This window comes from Oryzias latipes, chromosome 4, assembly GCF_053564925.1.
Source record: "Oryzias latipes strain Hd-rR chromosome 4, Olatipes_Hd-rR_3.1".
Classification (NCBI taxonomy): domain Eukaryota; kingdom Metazoa; phylum Chordata; class Actinopteri; order Beloniformes; family Adrianichthyidae; genus Oryzias; species Oryzias latipes.
This window is the reverse complement of record NC_136240.1, coordinates 30,173,171-30,190,382: the sequence shown is the minus strand read 5'-3', so window position 1 is coordinate 30,190,382 and position 17,212 is coordinate 30,173,171. Positions and strand designations below refer to the sequence as shown.

General features: G+C 41.8%; 1 protein-coding gene across 3 annotated transcripts in view; it reads right to left on the bottom strand.

The window, feature by feature from the left end:
* Positions 1–2,837: 2,837 nt before the first annotated feature.
* Positions 2,838–17,212, bottom strand: part of ipo13b (importin 13b) — a 38,779-nt gene continuing 24,404 nt past the window's right edge. For 2 of the 3 annotated variants that reach the window (XM_004068183.5, XM_078946264.1), the window contains 11 exons: positions 16,812–16,946; positions 12,900–13,052; positions 12,602–12,682; positions 12,359–12,496; positions 10,847–10,943; positions 9,171–9,223; positions 7,424–7,490; positions 7,222–7,280; positions 7,057–7,146; positions 5,423–5,604; positions 2,838–4,794 (listed from right to left, as the gene is read on the bottom strand). In XM_004068183.5, coding sequence (XP_004068231.4) covers positions 4,698–4,794; positions 5,423–5,604; positions 7,057–7,146; positions 7,222–7,280; positions 7,424–7,490; positions 9,171–9,223; positions 10,847–10,943; positions 12,359–12,496; positions 12,602–12,682; positions 12,900–13,052; positions 16,812–16,946 — 1,152 coding nt within the window. In that variant the 3' untranslated portion in view covers positions 2,838–4,697. Of the gene's footprint in view, positions 4,798–5,422; positions 5,605–7,056; positions 7,147–7,221; positions 7,281–7,423; positions 7,491–9,170; positions 9,224–10,846; positions 10,944–12,358; positions 12,497–12,601; positions 12,683–12,899; positions 13,053–16,811; positions 16,947–17,212 lie in introns of all 3 variants that reach the window. The other variant, XM_020702611.3, reaches the window with a different exon arrangement.

The window sequence follows — 17,212 nt, the reverse complement described above, 5'->3', positions numbered from 1 at the left end:
ACAAATAAATAAATACCTACTTAAAACGTAAACCTCTTATGCTAATGTGCAGGTTGTGCTGTGCAAAACCTGAACGTTTCTTATGAGAAAGTCTTTATTCAAATCGTTGTGAATCAGAAGTAGATGAAAAAATGCCATTAGACAAAGCTTGTAGGTCTGACATGGAGGTTTCTACGGCAAGTCACAACCTCCCTGCTCCTCTCTATTCTGATGCATCCACTTACAAAAAATAAATTCATGTATATCTTTGTTTTGTTTTTTGTATGAGATGGAATCTGACTCTAAAATGTCTGGCTGGATATCTCTGATATTCCTCGCCATTTTGTTGCACCGTTGATAGCGGGAGTGAGTTTAAACAAAGGCATGATGGGAAATAACCAGCAGCGTACTTTCACACCCGCCCACAGGTCAGAGGTGAATTCCTAATAAACTACTGCCACTCTGCAGAAACTAAGTCCTAAAAAATTACACCGATTTTTTAGATTTTCGCCAAAAGTCGTAATTAAAAGACCACTAGGAACGCTTTTACAATAGATCAAAGATGATCAGAGTGGACCTTAAAGAGCCAGTTGATCTGATTTTTTCCTGAGCAAAACCTACCCGGAGCTGCAAAATTCACTGTGTACGAATATACACTTTATTTAGGTTTTTGGGTTACTAAGCTATTCATTTTTAAGATGTAGTTCTTAAATATTTCAATGACTGAATTGAAACAGTGAAATCTTCTAATATATATTTAACAATATTAACTTTTTGACAACAGTAAATGTAAAAAGAAAAGTAAAAGACAACAAAGTAAAATAGGACATTTTCTGCCATTCTAACGTCTGGGTTTATATTCTTTTCTCAAAAAAACAAAATATAGTATATAATATTTTGTTAATGAGCCTTCTGCACCTGTCGACAGGTATTTTGGCCCCCTCCTCATGAGCAAACTGCTCCAGATTTCTCAGGTTTGACGGGTGTCTTCTCCAAATGGCATGTTTCAGCTCCTTCCACAATTGTTCAATGGGATTCAGATCTGGGCTCATAGAAGGCCACTTCAGAATAGTCCAACACTTTTCTCTTAGCCATTCGTGGGGGGGGTGTTTGGCTGTGTGTTTTGGATCGTTGTCCTGTTGGAAGATCCATGACCTGCGAATGAGACCAAGCTTTCTGACACTAGGCAGCACATTTCTATCCAGAATGCCTTGATAATCTGGAGATTTCATTTTACCTTGTACAACTTCAAGACACCCTGTGTCAGATGCAGCAAAGCAGCCCCAGCTTGTTGGCCCTGTCCTGGGGGGGGGGGGTTGACAGGTCGGGGCTGAGGCCTGAACAGAGCTCTCCCAGGGGTGGTGCCTGGGGGCGGGGGCCGGTGCCTTCTCCGGGAGCGGCGGCGCTTTCAGGCTCCTCTCTCTCTGTGTGGGGTGGGTAGTGTGGGGCCTGGGGGGTCGGCGCTTCGGGGGATGGGACCCCTGGGCTGAGGAGACCTGAGTCCTATGCCAGGGGGGGGGGCTGTTTGACCACCGGGGGACAGTCTACCAGCTTTCCCCGACTTACCCCTTACCTCATATAATCTTTTATTAGGGCGATGGGGCGGGGGATGAGTTCTCTGGCAAGACCAAGAGCCGGGGATCACATCTGAGCCGGGGGTGTCCGTGTCCCTGTGGTGTGGGTTCTGGTCCTTGCCCATGAGCACTGGGCCTCAGGGGCAGGGACAACACTTCTTCAAGACCCCCTCTTCCACTGGGTGTCCTCCTCCTGGGCAGGGATGGCTGGTCCCTGCCTTGCTCACTCCTTGACCAACCGTGGGCCGGGTGGGTGGCTGCCTGGAGCGCGGGGCGGGTCTCCCTTGGGGGGGTCCTGGTTCGTACCCGGGGTTGGGGTGGGGGGATGCCCAGAACTCCTGGGTGGTGATGAGGTGCTCGTCTGGGGCTGTGGGCGGTCTTCTGGGGTGTGGTCCCGCGTTGGGCCCTCCCAGCGCGGAGGGGGCTGCTCTCCTGGTTGGGCTGGAGCATGCACTCTCTGGCCCCCCACATGCCTCCCCTGCTCTTTGGCTTTGGGTCCCCTGCTGGCCCTGGCCTGGGTGGCGGATGTGATCGCTCTGAGGGCGCTTGTTCTCTATCTGCTGCTGTGCGGGTGTTGGGGGGGGTTCTGGCTGGCGCTGCGGTCGGGGTCTTTTACATTCCATCATCCATTTTAGAACATAAACACTCACTATGTACACTCCATACATGTAAATATAATTATATTTCAAGAGATTTGCCTCTAAGTGGCGATAAGACACTGTTGTGCAGCAGGAATTATAAAATGTACTTATTCTAATAATAAACCACTGGGACAGAAGAATAAACCCTTTCACAATGATTTTGCTCAGTAATTTAACATGTTAAACATCTAAAAACAATTAACTTAAGTTAAACTTAATTAACTAAGACAAATCAACCAAAACTACAAATCTATTTTTTAATTCAAACATTTGTTTAAAGCCAAAGAGCCAAAATGGATAAAGGAGCCTCATGTGGCTCCAAATCATAAAGTCGCAGACACCTGGTCTATAGTAAACTTGCTATATTCACATTTATTTAAAAAATAAAATTAAGTGTACTAACTTTTGCTAAGTGATGATGGCCCCATAGTGGGTAAGATGTAATTCAGACGGTCAATATCTGTAACTAAAGTTTAAACTATTTAGTTAGTCCCCCTGCACTTAAACAAATTCATCTTATTTTTATTGGTGAAGTGTGTTGTTTCATGCAGATCTCTGAATAATTTTTCCCTAGATCCTTGCAATTATTTTGTCTTTTTAAAACATAAATATGTAATCTAAACTAAATCAACGAAAAATCTGATACAGTCTTGGATATATTTAATAAATTAAAGTCAAGGTACAAAAAACAAAAACAAAAAATTGTACATTTTGTTCCTCCCACACAGTTCTTCCATTTATCTTAGACAAACACTGGTCAGTTTCTCGTTGCAAGCTAGAACCACAGAACAGATTTGAGGATCAGTGGTGAACATCAGGACATTCATAGATTCAGAATGGAGCCGAACGGCTCACTTCAGACTGGACTCCTGCCTCAGGTGTTGCGTTTTGCGTGGAGTCTTTTGGTACCTCTGTCCACTCTGAGTTCATTTGTCCCTTTAGCCCCACCCACCACTAACACTTACATGCTACATGTCTGCAGGCACCTTGGATAAGACAGAAGGGTTAAGCTGAGAACAGTGATCTCTGGAGCTGTAAAGTAACGTAGGCGCTGAGTGTTACACGTCGTCAGCCGTTTCTGCTGATTCACTAAACAGTGTATATTACAGTCTCAGGTGAAATGAATGAGAACTGAAGGGTGGGGAACGTGGGCTCTGGGAAGGTTCTCCCTCAACTCTTGCTCTTCTCAAAGACAGTGACTGAAATGGGCGAAGGGAAATCTGGGTGGCTCATCACAGGGATTTTGTTATCAGTGCCATCAATAACAGAAAGCCTGGAGGTCAAAGATTTTACCGACACGACGCTGTGGATCGCTGCGGCTGAATGTGCCGACTCAGTTTGCGGCGAAGAAATGAACAAGATGCTTCAACAAAAGAAGAGAGGAAGAAGATGCATTGGTTCTGGTAGGTCCATTATAAGTGCACTGAAGAAGTGGAAAAAAAAAAAAAAAAAAGAGCCACATTTGCTCTCACACATACAAGCATTCATACACTCATATACTCAAAGTGTTCAGCAATAACTGTTAATATGCACAAGTTGATTAATATTTTTGCACAATTACAGTGACTAAGCGGTCCACTGCCAAGTGAACCGATCCGTCCAGAAGCTCAGCTCTTTCTCCTCTCGCTGTCAATTACTGGGATTGCTCCGTTTCCCCTCAGGCGTCGCTCCAGGCAGTCCCTGCTTCGCCTTAGGGAGCGTCTCCGACGCAAGGAGACTGCAGTTTGAAAACGGGGATCTACAGTTCCTTACACAAAGAGTTCGGTTTGTACTTGGATTAGTCCAAACGTTGTCATCTTCTTTGATTCTTACACCAAAGGGTCCTCTTTTAAAAAATACCTAAAAGTTCACCAAAAAAAACATATATTTTGGCAAATGCTGAGATCACATGGCCATAAATGGGAATTAACAGTATTTGACTCATTTTAAACAGCGGACTCCTCCCCTAACCATTGTTCCTTCACCCCCCCCCCCCCCTTTTTAGCAGCAGCAGGACTAAGAACCACTGTCTTTCTATATGTGCATACATATACGTTTATATAATGTACTTTGTTTACCATTGAAATTAATGTAAAGTATCTACGTACAATATTACTACCATTTCAAATGGATGCTAAACACCAGGAAACAACCTAGGAACCACAGGAAGATCTAGACAGGCAGAAAGAGTCGGGTGTAAAGGGGGGGGGGGGCTGTAAGGTACATGCTGCTCAAAGCTCTTCCAGCAAAACCTCTTCCAAGATGGAAAAGAGGGGGTAGCTCTTATCACGGGAAAACAATTGCAGGAGAGAAGGTGGCTGCTCTGGAGCAACCTGGGGTTGAGCGTCTGTTGTTCTAATGGCAGGTCTGTGCTGGAATGGTTCCATACTTGGTCCAGCGGCTGGGTGGATCATCGTTACAATCATTTCATGGTGGATCATGGGGATCGAATTGTTTGGCTGTGGCCTCCACTTGCTTTGCGCTGAGATCAGAGGTCGCAGGTGAGAGTTTCCAGGAGTGAGTTTCAGTAATCGGCGGCGTACTCTGTACCGTGGAGACCTCTGCACAGTAGTGTGAACTCCTTCACTATGTCCTTCACCCTTCTCTTGTTCACCCGTTCTCTGCTTGAGGTAGAGGAAAGCAAACCGTTACCACTACACCCATGAACCTGCTGCCACAAGCCTGAGAAGTTGGCTGTGTCCAAATTTGAGAGCTGCTTTCCTCCTGGGCTGCATTTGAAAGCTGCTTACGTCACCGCGGCGCGACAAGTGCTGTCCAAATTCAACGAATACAGCCTTGATTTTCTTCGATTTTAAGGATTGGTCTGGTGTATCCCTCTGTGCTGTCCATATAGAAGATGCATTGCGGTCAAACCTGGAGATTTTCTGACAATAATGGTGGACTGTGAAGCGGAACCCGGAGTTGGAGATAATTAAACATTTTTAGAATTACACCTCCAAGATTTAAAGTTGGATCAAATAAGCCAGGAACATTTTGAGCTCCACGCCTGGTTTACTAGTCCTCTGTGTTTGGGACTCACAGAGGACTAGGCGACATGACATTCGCCGATGTAACGGCTGGAATTATCGAACGCCTAGACTCGTCCAATTTCACAGCCGGTCAACCCGCTCGACGAAGGACCGGGTTAACGTCGCCCGCAAAGGCTTCGGCCGTCGAAGGATGCAGCCCCTCGAATTTGGACACAGCCATTGGTACTGAAGCAAGTGAGCAAGGATTCTGCTGAGCTACCTGAGTATCTGCTGGGAGAAGTTGACTTTCTGCTCAGTGGTGATGCGTGATGATGGGAATCCAGGAGGCTGCAGCACTTCTTTCAGCCACACAGCCAGCAGGGAGAAGCAGTGCTTGTTCAGGCTAAACAGCACTTCTGCAAACTGGTCCATGAGACTCCGAGAAGCTCCGCCTCCAATTCCCTAGAGAGGTGAGAGAGAAAGTTCAAAGAGGATGCACCGCTATGAGGTCAAATTAGGATCAGCTTAGAGGCCCACTCCAATGAAAAATGGGTTTTTGGTGTTTTTAACATGTTCTTGTGGCATCTTTCTGATGATGTAGGTCATATATAAAGAAATTACGCTTAAATTTGCATTTCTGAGTATTTTTTTATTTAAATTGTTGTAAATCTGGAACAGATGAAAAAATGTTGTAAGAAAAAATGCTTGGTGGTTGTGGTGTTTACTACCACAACCACCTGCTGTAGTGAGTCTACTACAGCAGGCCACAAGCTCCCCGCACTGCTCCATTCTGATGATCCACTTGTAGACAATTTGCTCAATGTAGGTCTTTGTTTTTATCGTCTCTGGCTCAAAACTGCACAGCTCCACTATTGCGCGCAATTTTTGTTGCACCAGTAATGTTAGCCTGGTGCTGTGAGGGGCTGTAAGCCAGCAGGAGAACGTGTGGACAAAGGGATGATGGGAAATGAGAAAGACTTACTCCATGTCAACAGTCTCGCCTACGACTCAGAGGTGAATTTCTAATGAACTTCTGTCGCACTAAAAAAACTGTCCTAGAGAGCCTCGCGGGATTTTGGGATGTAGCCTAAAAACAGCATCATATTAAAAAGATCACTGGGAACGCTTTGAAAATAGATCAAAAGATGATCGGTGTTTGTCCTTCAAGGGAATTTTGAAAAACTAAATTTTAATTTTTGAAAAATAGACATGGCGAAACTGGGAAAATAAATGAATAAATAAAAAAGGTTAAAATTTAAACACTATTTTAAACTCTAAAGTACACATTGCAAACTTGAAGGAAATATTGAAAATTTGAAAAAGACAATTTTAAATTTGAAGAAATACTGAAAACCTAAATAAAAAAACAATGTTAAACCTAAAACTGTAACCAACAGAGAAAAAAAAGTTAACTTGTAATAGCGGCTGTTTTGTAGTTTTAATTTCTGCTTTTTGCCAGGTTTTAAGATAAAATAGATAAGATAGGACTTTATTGACCCCCGGCTTGAGGAGTATTTATTTTTACTCCTCAATTAACGGTTTCCGGTTTTGTTTTCGGTGTTGAACCTAATGTTCTATTTGGGTGGGGCTTTGAGCCCCTTGGATAACGGGACATGGTTGACATGAAGATTATGTCATTTCCGTTAAAGAACAGCGTCTGCTGTTTGCGCTGCCTGTGTCATCCCTCCTCGGATGAACCAAACTTTGGGAAGGCATTATTACTACTGTCTGGCAGTCTTATTTTTATTATTTTTACATTTTTTCTGATCTGGATTTAAGCCCAGACACTGCCCTCCACTCATGGAAGTGCAGCCTGAATTAAGGAAATCATAAGCAGATTTGAGCATTTTAAGCTACAACAGTCCCAAAAAGCATTGCGGCCTGCAGATCCATGTATGCATTGATGCTCCTCACCTCCAACACAGCTTGTATCAACAGTTTACCGTCTTCCTGCATCACTCTGGCGACTGGAGGCACATCTGAGCAATGGGGCAACAGTTCGGTCTTGGGTAGAAACAAACAAATTTAGAGACAAACCACTCAAAAAAACCTGCAGTGTTTCAAATTGAGAGTGCTTACAAAGAACAAGCACGTCGACTTGACGGTTGGAGCTTCAGGAAATTTGAGTGACAGAATTCCTAGACAGAAAATAAAAAAACGAAAGGAGCTCCTGAGTGCTGCAGCAGCAGATTTCCAGACTGTACTTCGGTCAGAAGGGCAGATATTTGAACAAACCAACAGGGAAGGAGAATGTATCTGTGCAGATCTGGCGTGCACTTACCACAGTGGAACACCGCTTTCACATCTAGACTCTCAGACAAGAACAAGTCGGGCTTCCGTTTGAGGGCCTGCGAGGCAGATGAAGCCATTAAACAGAGCATGCTTCTGTCAGATTGACCCAGCTGGTCCTGCTTCAGCACATTCCACTGCATACGCTCCCCCTCAGGTATCAACTATACCTGCTAAGCCTGGTAACCAGATCTGGTACCAACAGATGACCAGATCTGCCTACCAGGCTGTGGTGCTCTCTCCATCGGTTTAGGAAAAGCTAAACCCAAACTCGTCCAGAGATACTTCAGCAGCTATAACAAACATACTGCAAAAAACTCAAACTCAGAAAGGATTTGCTAATTATATAAAACTGCGGGCAACAGTGATTTCGTCTGTTTTTTTCTTCTTCATCCAAATCATTATCGTTTGAGACTTTTCTTGTTTTTGGTTGACTAGACAGAATATGCAACAGAAGTGTGTAATTAACATGTGCAGATAAGGAGAAAGACAACTCATTTCATAATAATGAACTCATTCAGGATGGAGGAGAGGAGAGAGGAAAAGAGATGAAGTCAGATCTATCCAAAGATAGAAAACAAGGGAAGAATGAAGACAAAAGACAAAAAATAAAAAATTAAAAAAATAAAAGAGCCATCAGCCAATTTGTTCAACTGATTAATATTAGCAGAATATTAATGCATGTGGGCTCTGATTGGCTCTGGGCTGGAATGACTTGGCTTGGGCTCAGAGGCTAAGCAGTCACCTGGTGCCACACTGTTGTTGCCGTTTCATCTCGAGCAGCAACAACTAAAAGAATCGGATTTACACAAAGGATGAACGGGTTTCAAATTGAACTTCTCACAAAGGTGCATTTAGAAAAATTCAAGGATCATGACTGAGAAAGTACACAACTCTTCAAAAAATAAGAATACTTATGGTACCTTTTTAAAAAAAATAAGCACTTCCTTCCGATCTGATTGCAGTTTCTGTTATGCTACGTTCACGCTGAGCATATGATGTACATCCTTGAAGGCGTATTCGATATATATGGTGTTCCTAAAGGACAAGCAGGGAGGGGCAATTTCTTCTTCCTCTTTTACTTATTTATCTATTTATTTTTTACTGTTTACCAGCGCATGTCCAGCCCCTACAGTTAGAAGAAGCTCGGTGTGACATGTTGATGCGGTGGAATTCTTCTTAATCTTACTCCAGGTTCTTTCTCCCTCAGTTTTGTTCCAACATATGAAGGATTTGGTGTCATAAAGGCCGCTCGTTTTGTACATAGAGCCCAAAAACGGTTGTAGAAACGTGTGCAGCAACAGAAGACCGGGACTTACGCAGACGTGAACGCGTGTTGCAGAGGGCGGCTTTAGGATTACATCACAGGCTAACCTCAACAATCGGGTGAGGGTTTAACATAAAAAAATCAGTCAAAACCTAAGATCTTTTTGTTAAAAAAAACTATTGCTTCTCTTTTGGTTTGGATTGTTTTTATCTGGTAAATTCGCAGACTTGGGACTTTGTGGAAGGCGACTGTTAGTGTCAAGTGTTTGAGGCGAGACAAATGTCCCGGTTTCAAACGTTTCCCTCAAGTGCTTCATTCCACTGCCTCACACGTGTGACAGAATACCCGAGGGGCCATTAACCAATAAAAGAAAAGAAGAATAAAGAGTAATAGAGAAGGACAGAGAAACAGGGAGAAACTAGAAAAAGAGAGAGAAACCCAAAGTGAATGAAATAAGAAACCAAAAACACACCTGAGCTTGGAGTTGCATAAATGAATCAACAATATCAGGATGATCCCTGGGTCCTATAATATAATAAAGATGAAACTTAAGAAATCATAAGAGAATAGGAATAATATACAAACAGCAACTTAATAGATTCAACAGTCATGTGGAAAATAAAGAGAACTCAAAAATATTTCTTTGAAAGAATTTACACGTGAGTAAGGAACAAAGAGGAAGGGCGGAGGGCAATATGAAGCTTTGGCAGAGTCTTGGAAGAGGAGACCAACCAAAAACAAACAACAGGCAGAAGACAGAGACATGGGTCTGTTTGGAAATAAACTCAAAGAGAAGTAAGGAGAGAAAAAAGAAGAAACCTAAAAAAAGAAATAAAGCAAAGGTGGCTTTGGAGTGGGAACCCAGGAGGCACCTCTGTTACTGTTCCAGTTTGAAGGAAAACACCAAACCTGAACCAGCCATCCTTCCCCCTTTTGTCCAAACACAAAACAACTTCTCAGACTTAAACAAGTTTATCAGACAAAGGGATTAGATCAAAGGGGCCACTAAAACACTATTTTCCATGTGGAAGCTGGACACAGACTACATGATATTTATTAATAGACGATCTCCTGTAAAACCCTCCAAACCAGTGAATCCACTGTGAGATCCCAGACTTTGTGTTTCATTCTGATTTCTGCTGGAGGGGCTTTAGCAGGAGATTTAGAGAGAAGCTGAACAAAATGTCTGTTGCGAGTTCCCAGCTGAGATCCCTGCTCAATACGCCCATCCAACCCTCCAACGCGGCGCCTGTCACCAGCATCCAGGGCTGGTTCAGAGGGCAAGGCAGTGGCTGCAGACGCATTGAGCAGGACCTCTGTCAGTTAAGCTGCCGGTGTCTGTGATAGGACTGTCTTGTTCTGATACTGTCTACTGATGGGCACCGAAAAAAGCAAAAGAAAAAAGTGCTCAGAAGCAGGAGGAGAGCCGTGACAGCCATCACATAACCAGTCAAAACGGAGGAGAGGGGGGAGAGAAAGTAAAGGAGACGACACAAAGGGAGGGGAGCGTCAGACAAATACCCAGAGTCCACTTGAGTGACCCATTAAAGCCCCATAATACAGTCAGTGTCAGCAAATGCTGACTGAAGCGATGCTCTAGCGTTGACAAAGTTTTTGTTATAAAGGAAAAAAAAAAGAATCTTCGTGCAATTTAAACATCTGCATCATTCAACTCAGTCTTAACATCAACTTAGTTTTATAGAAAGCAGCTGTGTAGAAACTAACATGGAATAAGCAAACAATGGACTGACAAAAATGAAAATATTCAACAGCATGTGGATTGCAAAGGTTTGCATTGACATATACCACAACAGAGACTTTGATACAACAAAAGACATAAAAACATCGAGGCTCCATTTAATGTGTTATGAGAGCAAACTCTGACTGACCCGCGGAGAGTTCAGTCATTTTTATCCTTTTTCAATTTTCTTGTTTGAAGAAAAGCCTTTTGGCAGCAAATGAAGATAAATATCCCAACAAATAATAGAAATCCAAAATTAGAATTCCACTTCATAAATACATTTTTGAATATTTCTTCTCCTTGCACTTTATTTGCTTCACTTCAAAAAGACCAAACTTTTGGACTCATCTGAAATAAAATATGTTTAGAAAACGTTGAGCAGAACCTTTCCTCTTTTCAACACCTACCCTGCTGGAAGATGGACAGTGTTACCGAGGTAACCAGTTCAAACAGAGCCTTGATTGGTGGGAAATGGTCCACCTCACTGGCAAAGATATGGACCATCTGAAACAAAAACACCACAAATGTTACACAACCCACTTCACTGAAGGCCAAATTGTATGGGGGTGTCTAACAATCGTGTTTATCGCGATTAATTAAATACAGACAAATAAACGCATAATTCTTTTTTATAATGTTCATCTTATTTTTAATCTATAACTATTACAGAAAACAAGGGTCCAGCTGTTTAGTTGCATTGACGTTGACGTTTTATCTGAACTTGACTGAAAATGTATCTTATATCGCTCTCAGTGCACGTCTTGATGTCCCTGTAAGCCGTGTGTCGCTGCTGTGATGTCATCAAGGTGCCACAGCTATTATCTATTATGCAAGGCAAAAAGCCTGACGAGGTGTTCGTTATCATAAAAATACTGTGGATTTGGATTGCTTTAGAAAAAAATAATGCACTCTGGACCTGATGTTTTGTTTTATATTTTCTTAGTTGTTTAATTTTGAGAAAAATAACCCTTGTTAGTGTAAAAGTAAAGGTTGGAGTCTGTTATGCTGGAAAAACTTTTTAAGCAACTTTTTCAGTTGTATAGTTTACTGTACCATAATATCTCATAATGATAACGTCATAAATCAAAGCAATTATTAGGATAGATTAAAAATAGATTAATTTGACTGATTAATTGATTACAAGTCACGAATAAAAATAAAAATAAATCACGCAAAAACATTAAATCGCAAGACAGCACTACTATTTGAACAATATTAATTAGTATTAAGTGCAAAGGCCAAACGACCCCTTCTCTGCTCCACTCCGATGAATTCACTTGTAGACAAATAGATCTGTGTACGTCTTCACTGTCCTGGACTAAGCTGGCCTCTGGCTGAAAACTCTAAAGCTGGATAGCTCTGATATTGCTCCCCATTTTAGTTGCACCGCAAATGTTAGCTTGGAGTTGCTGGAGGCTGTAAGCTAGCGGGAAAGAGAGTAAACAAAGGTATCATGGGAAATAAGGAAAGGCTGACTCCTCTTCAACATTTCTGCCTACAGAAGAGGTAAATTGGAATTAACTAAAGCCGCTCTGTAGAAACTATGTCCTCGAAAACGACATAGCTTTTCTTGTTTTTAGGCTAAGAACTGCACAATCATAATTAAAAGACCACTGGGAGCGATTTTACAATAGATCAAAGGAAATCAGAGTGCAACCTTAAACAGTGACTCTGTTTTGTTTTGTTTTTCTTGAAGAGGACTGCGTGCACAACCTATGGTTGTAAGATCGCTGCAGAATAGATGGGGTAAATACCCAACTTCAAATGCAAAGAAACTATCAGACAAACAAGCTAAAAGCTAAAGAAAATGAAGCAAATAGATCACAGTTTATGATTATCAGCTTTCACTCTGGTTCAGTTATTTTAGATATAGGATTTTGACAAAGCCCTGTGTTTATGTGCACAGTCTGAAAGTTGACCTGTCGTGTGAGATCGAGGGCTGAGGCCTGGGGAATCGTGCTGTACATCTGCCCAAGCATCTCACTGAGCTGAGACACCATGGGGCCAAACTTGTGAAGAAGAGTCTTCACCGACTTCTCAAAGATGGCACAGACTGCCTGTGAACATCAAAGAAAAAATGCATTTTAAAGACTCTGAAAAACACGGCAGATAAAGTAACAGAATGATGTGAAAGAATAGAATGATTTAACTGGACATGTTACCTCCACAACCTGGGAATCATTGAGCCACTTGCTCAGTACCTTCTGTATGAGAGCAAACACCTGCTGCAAAACCACAATCACCTGAAGAAAAAAAAACACAAAGTCCCTTTCAATGTCACATGTATACATAATTTTATTGGATGCTTTCAATGCTCCACAGACAGCAATGCCTATGATGAGGGCCTCATACAGGTTTCTCATGTTTACTAAGTAAAACATGTAGAGACAACTGAATTATCTCCTCTGCAGTCCATGCAGTTTCCAGACCAAGCCAAAGAAAAGATATTTGGAAACTGACCGGGTTGGGTCCAGGTGAGGGAGGGGGCTTTTCAGCAGGGGGCGCCGTTCCATCTGCTGATTCATCATCCTGCTTGCTGATGTCCAGAGTAGTGAAGAGATTTGACAGCAGCCCCAAGATGTGGATAATTGCCAATTTGTTTGCAGGGTTAGGCTGAAATAAAAACAAGAAAAAAAAAACGTTTGAAAATCATCAGTGGTGGACAGAGAAATTTTTATACAAACACAGGTTTACTTCTGAGCTAATTAAACAGACTGACATACAAGCTAGTTTGGAGCTTCTAATGGCAGAAGATGTCTGAGAGCTCAGACTTTGCATTTCTAGGCGCCTTTATTACAGAAGTATTTTTCTTCCGATTTGGCAAACTGAAGGCAGTCTTCACTGGAGAAACAGCGCTGAGGAGATTGATTGCTAATCTGTTTTCCAGCGGGGAACCACTGTAATTCTGAATCTTTCATTATAATGGGGGAAGTAAACAACATTGGTTTTAAATTACACAGTTGGACCAGATATGGATCTGTGCACTGTGCCTAAAATAAAATAACCACAGCTTATTTTGGTTGTAGGAATACATTTTTACAGAAGCTTTTTACAGAAGATTTTACCTGGACATTTGTAGCATCTTTGTTACCCGAATACGAGGGGAAAGTGAAGATGTAAGTACAGGGCTCGACATAGCCATTTGTCCGCTGGCCCGGTCCTGTTTTTCGAGCAGTGCGGACCACAAGACTTTACTTTTCACTTGTCCGCTCGGGCCACTAAAATATTTAACGGTTTATACATTATTCACCTTTTTCAATAAAGTAAATTTTGAGAAAACGTGTAGATTTACCTCGTCTTCATAATTTAGTTTTTCTGCTAGTCCTGTGTTCAGACTTCAAGGGTTTCTATGGGAAACCTTTGATCACTTCTCCTTCTCTCCCGCCTGCGCGCGCTCGGCTTTCACTGCCGAGCACCACGCGGCACGCGCTCACTACTTTTTTTTTTTCAAACTTTATTGAATGTTACAATTCAATACAAAACAATGTTAAACAGCAACAACGAAGGCACAAGCCAGTGGGTTATTATTACATTTGATTATAAATCCGACACCGTCACTGAAGAGAGACTGAAGCATGTCAGAGATGTGGAAGACATGGCAGGAATAGATAGGAATATGTTGGATGGAGTAGTGGGTATAATTAGTAGTATGGACAGCAAGATATTTAATGAATGCATTGAAGATGAAACTGTATGCACTAAGCTTTAAGCTGAATGTCAAAGAATCAAAGGCAACTCAAAATACCTGAATCTCAGACTCAAATGCAGTATAATGTCAAACTACTTAATTTTGTTTTTCTTTACAACACTGTAAGCAGTAAGTATTTCTAGTTAGCTGAATGATCTCAGTTAGACCTGCACAATATGAGGAAAACTCGCGATATGCGATATCAGAGATTAAAATTGCGATAACGATATAATTTGCGGTATATAAACAAACAGCAAAATAACCAAATAACCATTCCCAGTTTAAAAATTATACTCCAAATGACCCACGTTGACCCAGGTTACAAACATCTAACATAACAGGGCTCCATCTGATTGGTCAACAATGTGAAGGCGTCCATCCGATTGGTCAAATGCATTAAGGGATTTATTTGATTCGTTAAATGGTTCAAGCTGCCATTAGATTGTTTTAACACATTTAAGGTTTATGATTTATTGCGATATTTGCCGTTAGAAGCACCATGAAAACTTCTGAACTAGTGTTACCTACTACACTGCAGTGCTCTCTTCAAAACATCTGAAACAGACTAGAGCAGATTTAAGTTTGATATGGTCTATTTTCAGTCATTGAAAAGTGTAGAAATAAGTGATGTCACCAGAATGCACCAAATTGTACCATATTAAAAGTTTCCGGGGGGGCATGCCCACAGACCCCCCTAAAGTTGCAAGCACCTGCGGAGCGGCGGGTCCCGCTATGCGCGGTGTCGGGCCAGTAACTTTCAGGCAGGGCCAGTAAGTTTCAAAAACTACTGGCCCTGTGGGCCAGTGCAAATTTCTGGGCTATGTCAACCCCTGAAGTAGCTAAACTATGGACAGCTGTAGAAAGGATAATACTAGCATGTTCTTTGACTGATATGCAGGTATTAAGATAGTCCAGTCAAGCTAAAATCTTTAAAAGGATAGTTTTTGGGATACTAAAAATATTAGATGTTAATAATCATCATGTCAGATCTTTAGCTTTATTACCATTTAAAGGGCCTGTATCATGCAAGCTGTATCATGAGCTTTTCAGTGCATTATAATGTTAATTTCTCACAATAAAACGATCACCAAAGCGGTATTTTGAGCACCAGCCCCTCCCAAAGGAGCGACCCACACAGAGCGAAAGGTGGCGCCTCAGAGATTGAGTCGTCTTAGTTTCAGGTAGGAAAAGAGCCAGAATAACTCAGATTTCATTAAAAAAGTGTTCTTTCGGGTGCCAAATGTAATATATCATCAAATATATATGGATATAGTTTACTCTGAATGGCTTCAAAAAATGTATGATATGGACTGGATAAAAATAAAACATTTACCCTTTTTTTCCCCCGTGTTGGATCCTTATTTATTTTTTTACTATGATTTCATCATTCTTACACAGCAAGAGGTCATTGATTCAGGTTTCTTTAAATTTCTTTGTTGGCATAACCAGAGTCCTATGACATTTCCAATCATGTCACAAGGACTGTGATTATTCTTGTCTGTGAAGAGATGGAGAGAACACCGACCCTTGAGCCACAGGGGGAAGAAGACTGCAGTCGTTGCCCTTTACTATTTATTTAAAGGGCATTTTGAAAATCTCAGCCCAGCCCAGTTTTGAGATATTGCCAAGCTTACAGCGCTTCTATAAATACTTTAAACTTAATATCAAGAATTGATGTCACTAGAGGAGGTTTTTAAGGATCAAGACATCAGTATTGTTCTGCAGGATGCTACTTCGACAAACACACGCACATTCCCCAAGGTGAAAAGATTAATTAGGCTTTACTGGCAGTGCTTCAACACTGTTATCTCTGTGGTGTTGTAACATGGCCAGAAGGCTGAAAAGAGGACTGCCACGCCCTGAAAGGGCCACGTCTCTTGCACTGTTCACACAGTAGGTCTCTCTCTCAGCTGAACACACCCACAGCATGCACAAATCCTCCACAACAATATAATCAGAGTGGATTGAACCGTGTTCAGAACCCGTCGCATTAGGCACCAGCCATGATGCAGCATTAAATTAGGTTTCTCCACTAGGTGCCACTATCTTTAAACAGAGCACCTGACTGCTCTGTCTGATGTAATGCAATCACATAAATCCTAAAAAAAACACACGAAAGAAGAAGCAAAGATGAATAGGATAGCATTTGATTATGAGGAGAGTGAAATGAAAGAAATGAACAAACACAGGCAAGTGGAGAGATGACAAGCTTGATCTGAATTGACGTCTGTGTTCATCCCATCCAGGATAACAGGACAAAAAAAGCTGGAGAAACTCTTCTCTGTTCCACCAAGACTAAATATCTGACTATTTTTAGATAAGATCAACTCCAAATTTAAATGATCCCAACTTGACAGACTCAAAAAAGGTAAGCTCTATTAAATATGACATTTACATGGAGTTCAGACATTTCTTTTTAAATGGCTGCCCGCTCAAACACAGCGGCATGGAGAAGTGATTTTGTGAAGACACTTCCATTTAGTGACATTTGCACTGTTGCTACTTCTGCACAAATCACTTCCAAGTGATATAGGGTCAAATCCAATCTGGTTCTGCAGAGAAATGATCCACTGCAGTGATACCACACCGGCACACAGCCTGCTCCTATTGGCCAGGCTCCAAATGTGCGTGCACGGTGTTTGTGCGAGTGTGCATGTGTGTTCTTGATCAGTTGGTGGACTGACCGTCTCATCTGCTAACTTCTCCAGTTGCTGAATGTAGGGGGTGATGAGAGAGTGGAGGTTCCTTAGGATGTCTTCCACAGGGAGAGCAGAGAGCAGGAAGCCGAGGGCCTGCATCAGCCACATGCATTGACTTGTCTGTGGAACGAGATGATTTAGAAACTCTTCTGACAAGTATGAAGCTTTAATCATTAAATATGTTTGCATAAAATAGACATTTAAGCAACAAAGACCAAACTACAAGCAGTAAACAAATTAGAATGAGAAAATTAAAGCAAAACATCAACATTTCACCACTTTACTTCCCACTCTGATCATATTTTTTTTTCCAGTGGTCTTTATGATTATGCTGTTTTTAGCCAAAATCCAAAGAATTGTCTTTTTCTAGGGTAAAGTTTCTGTAG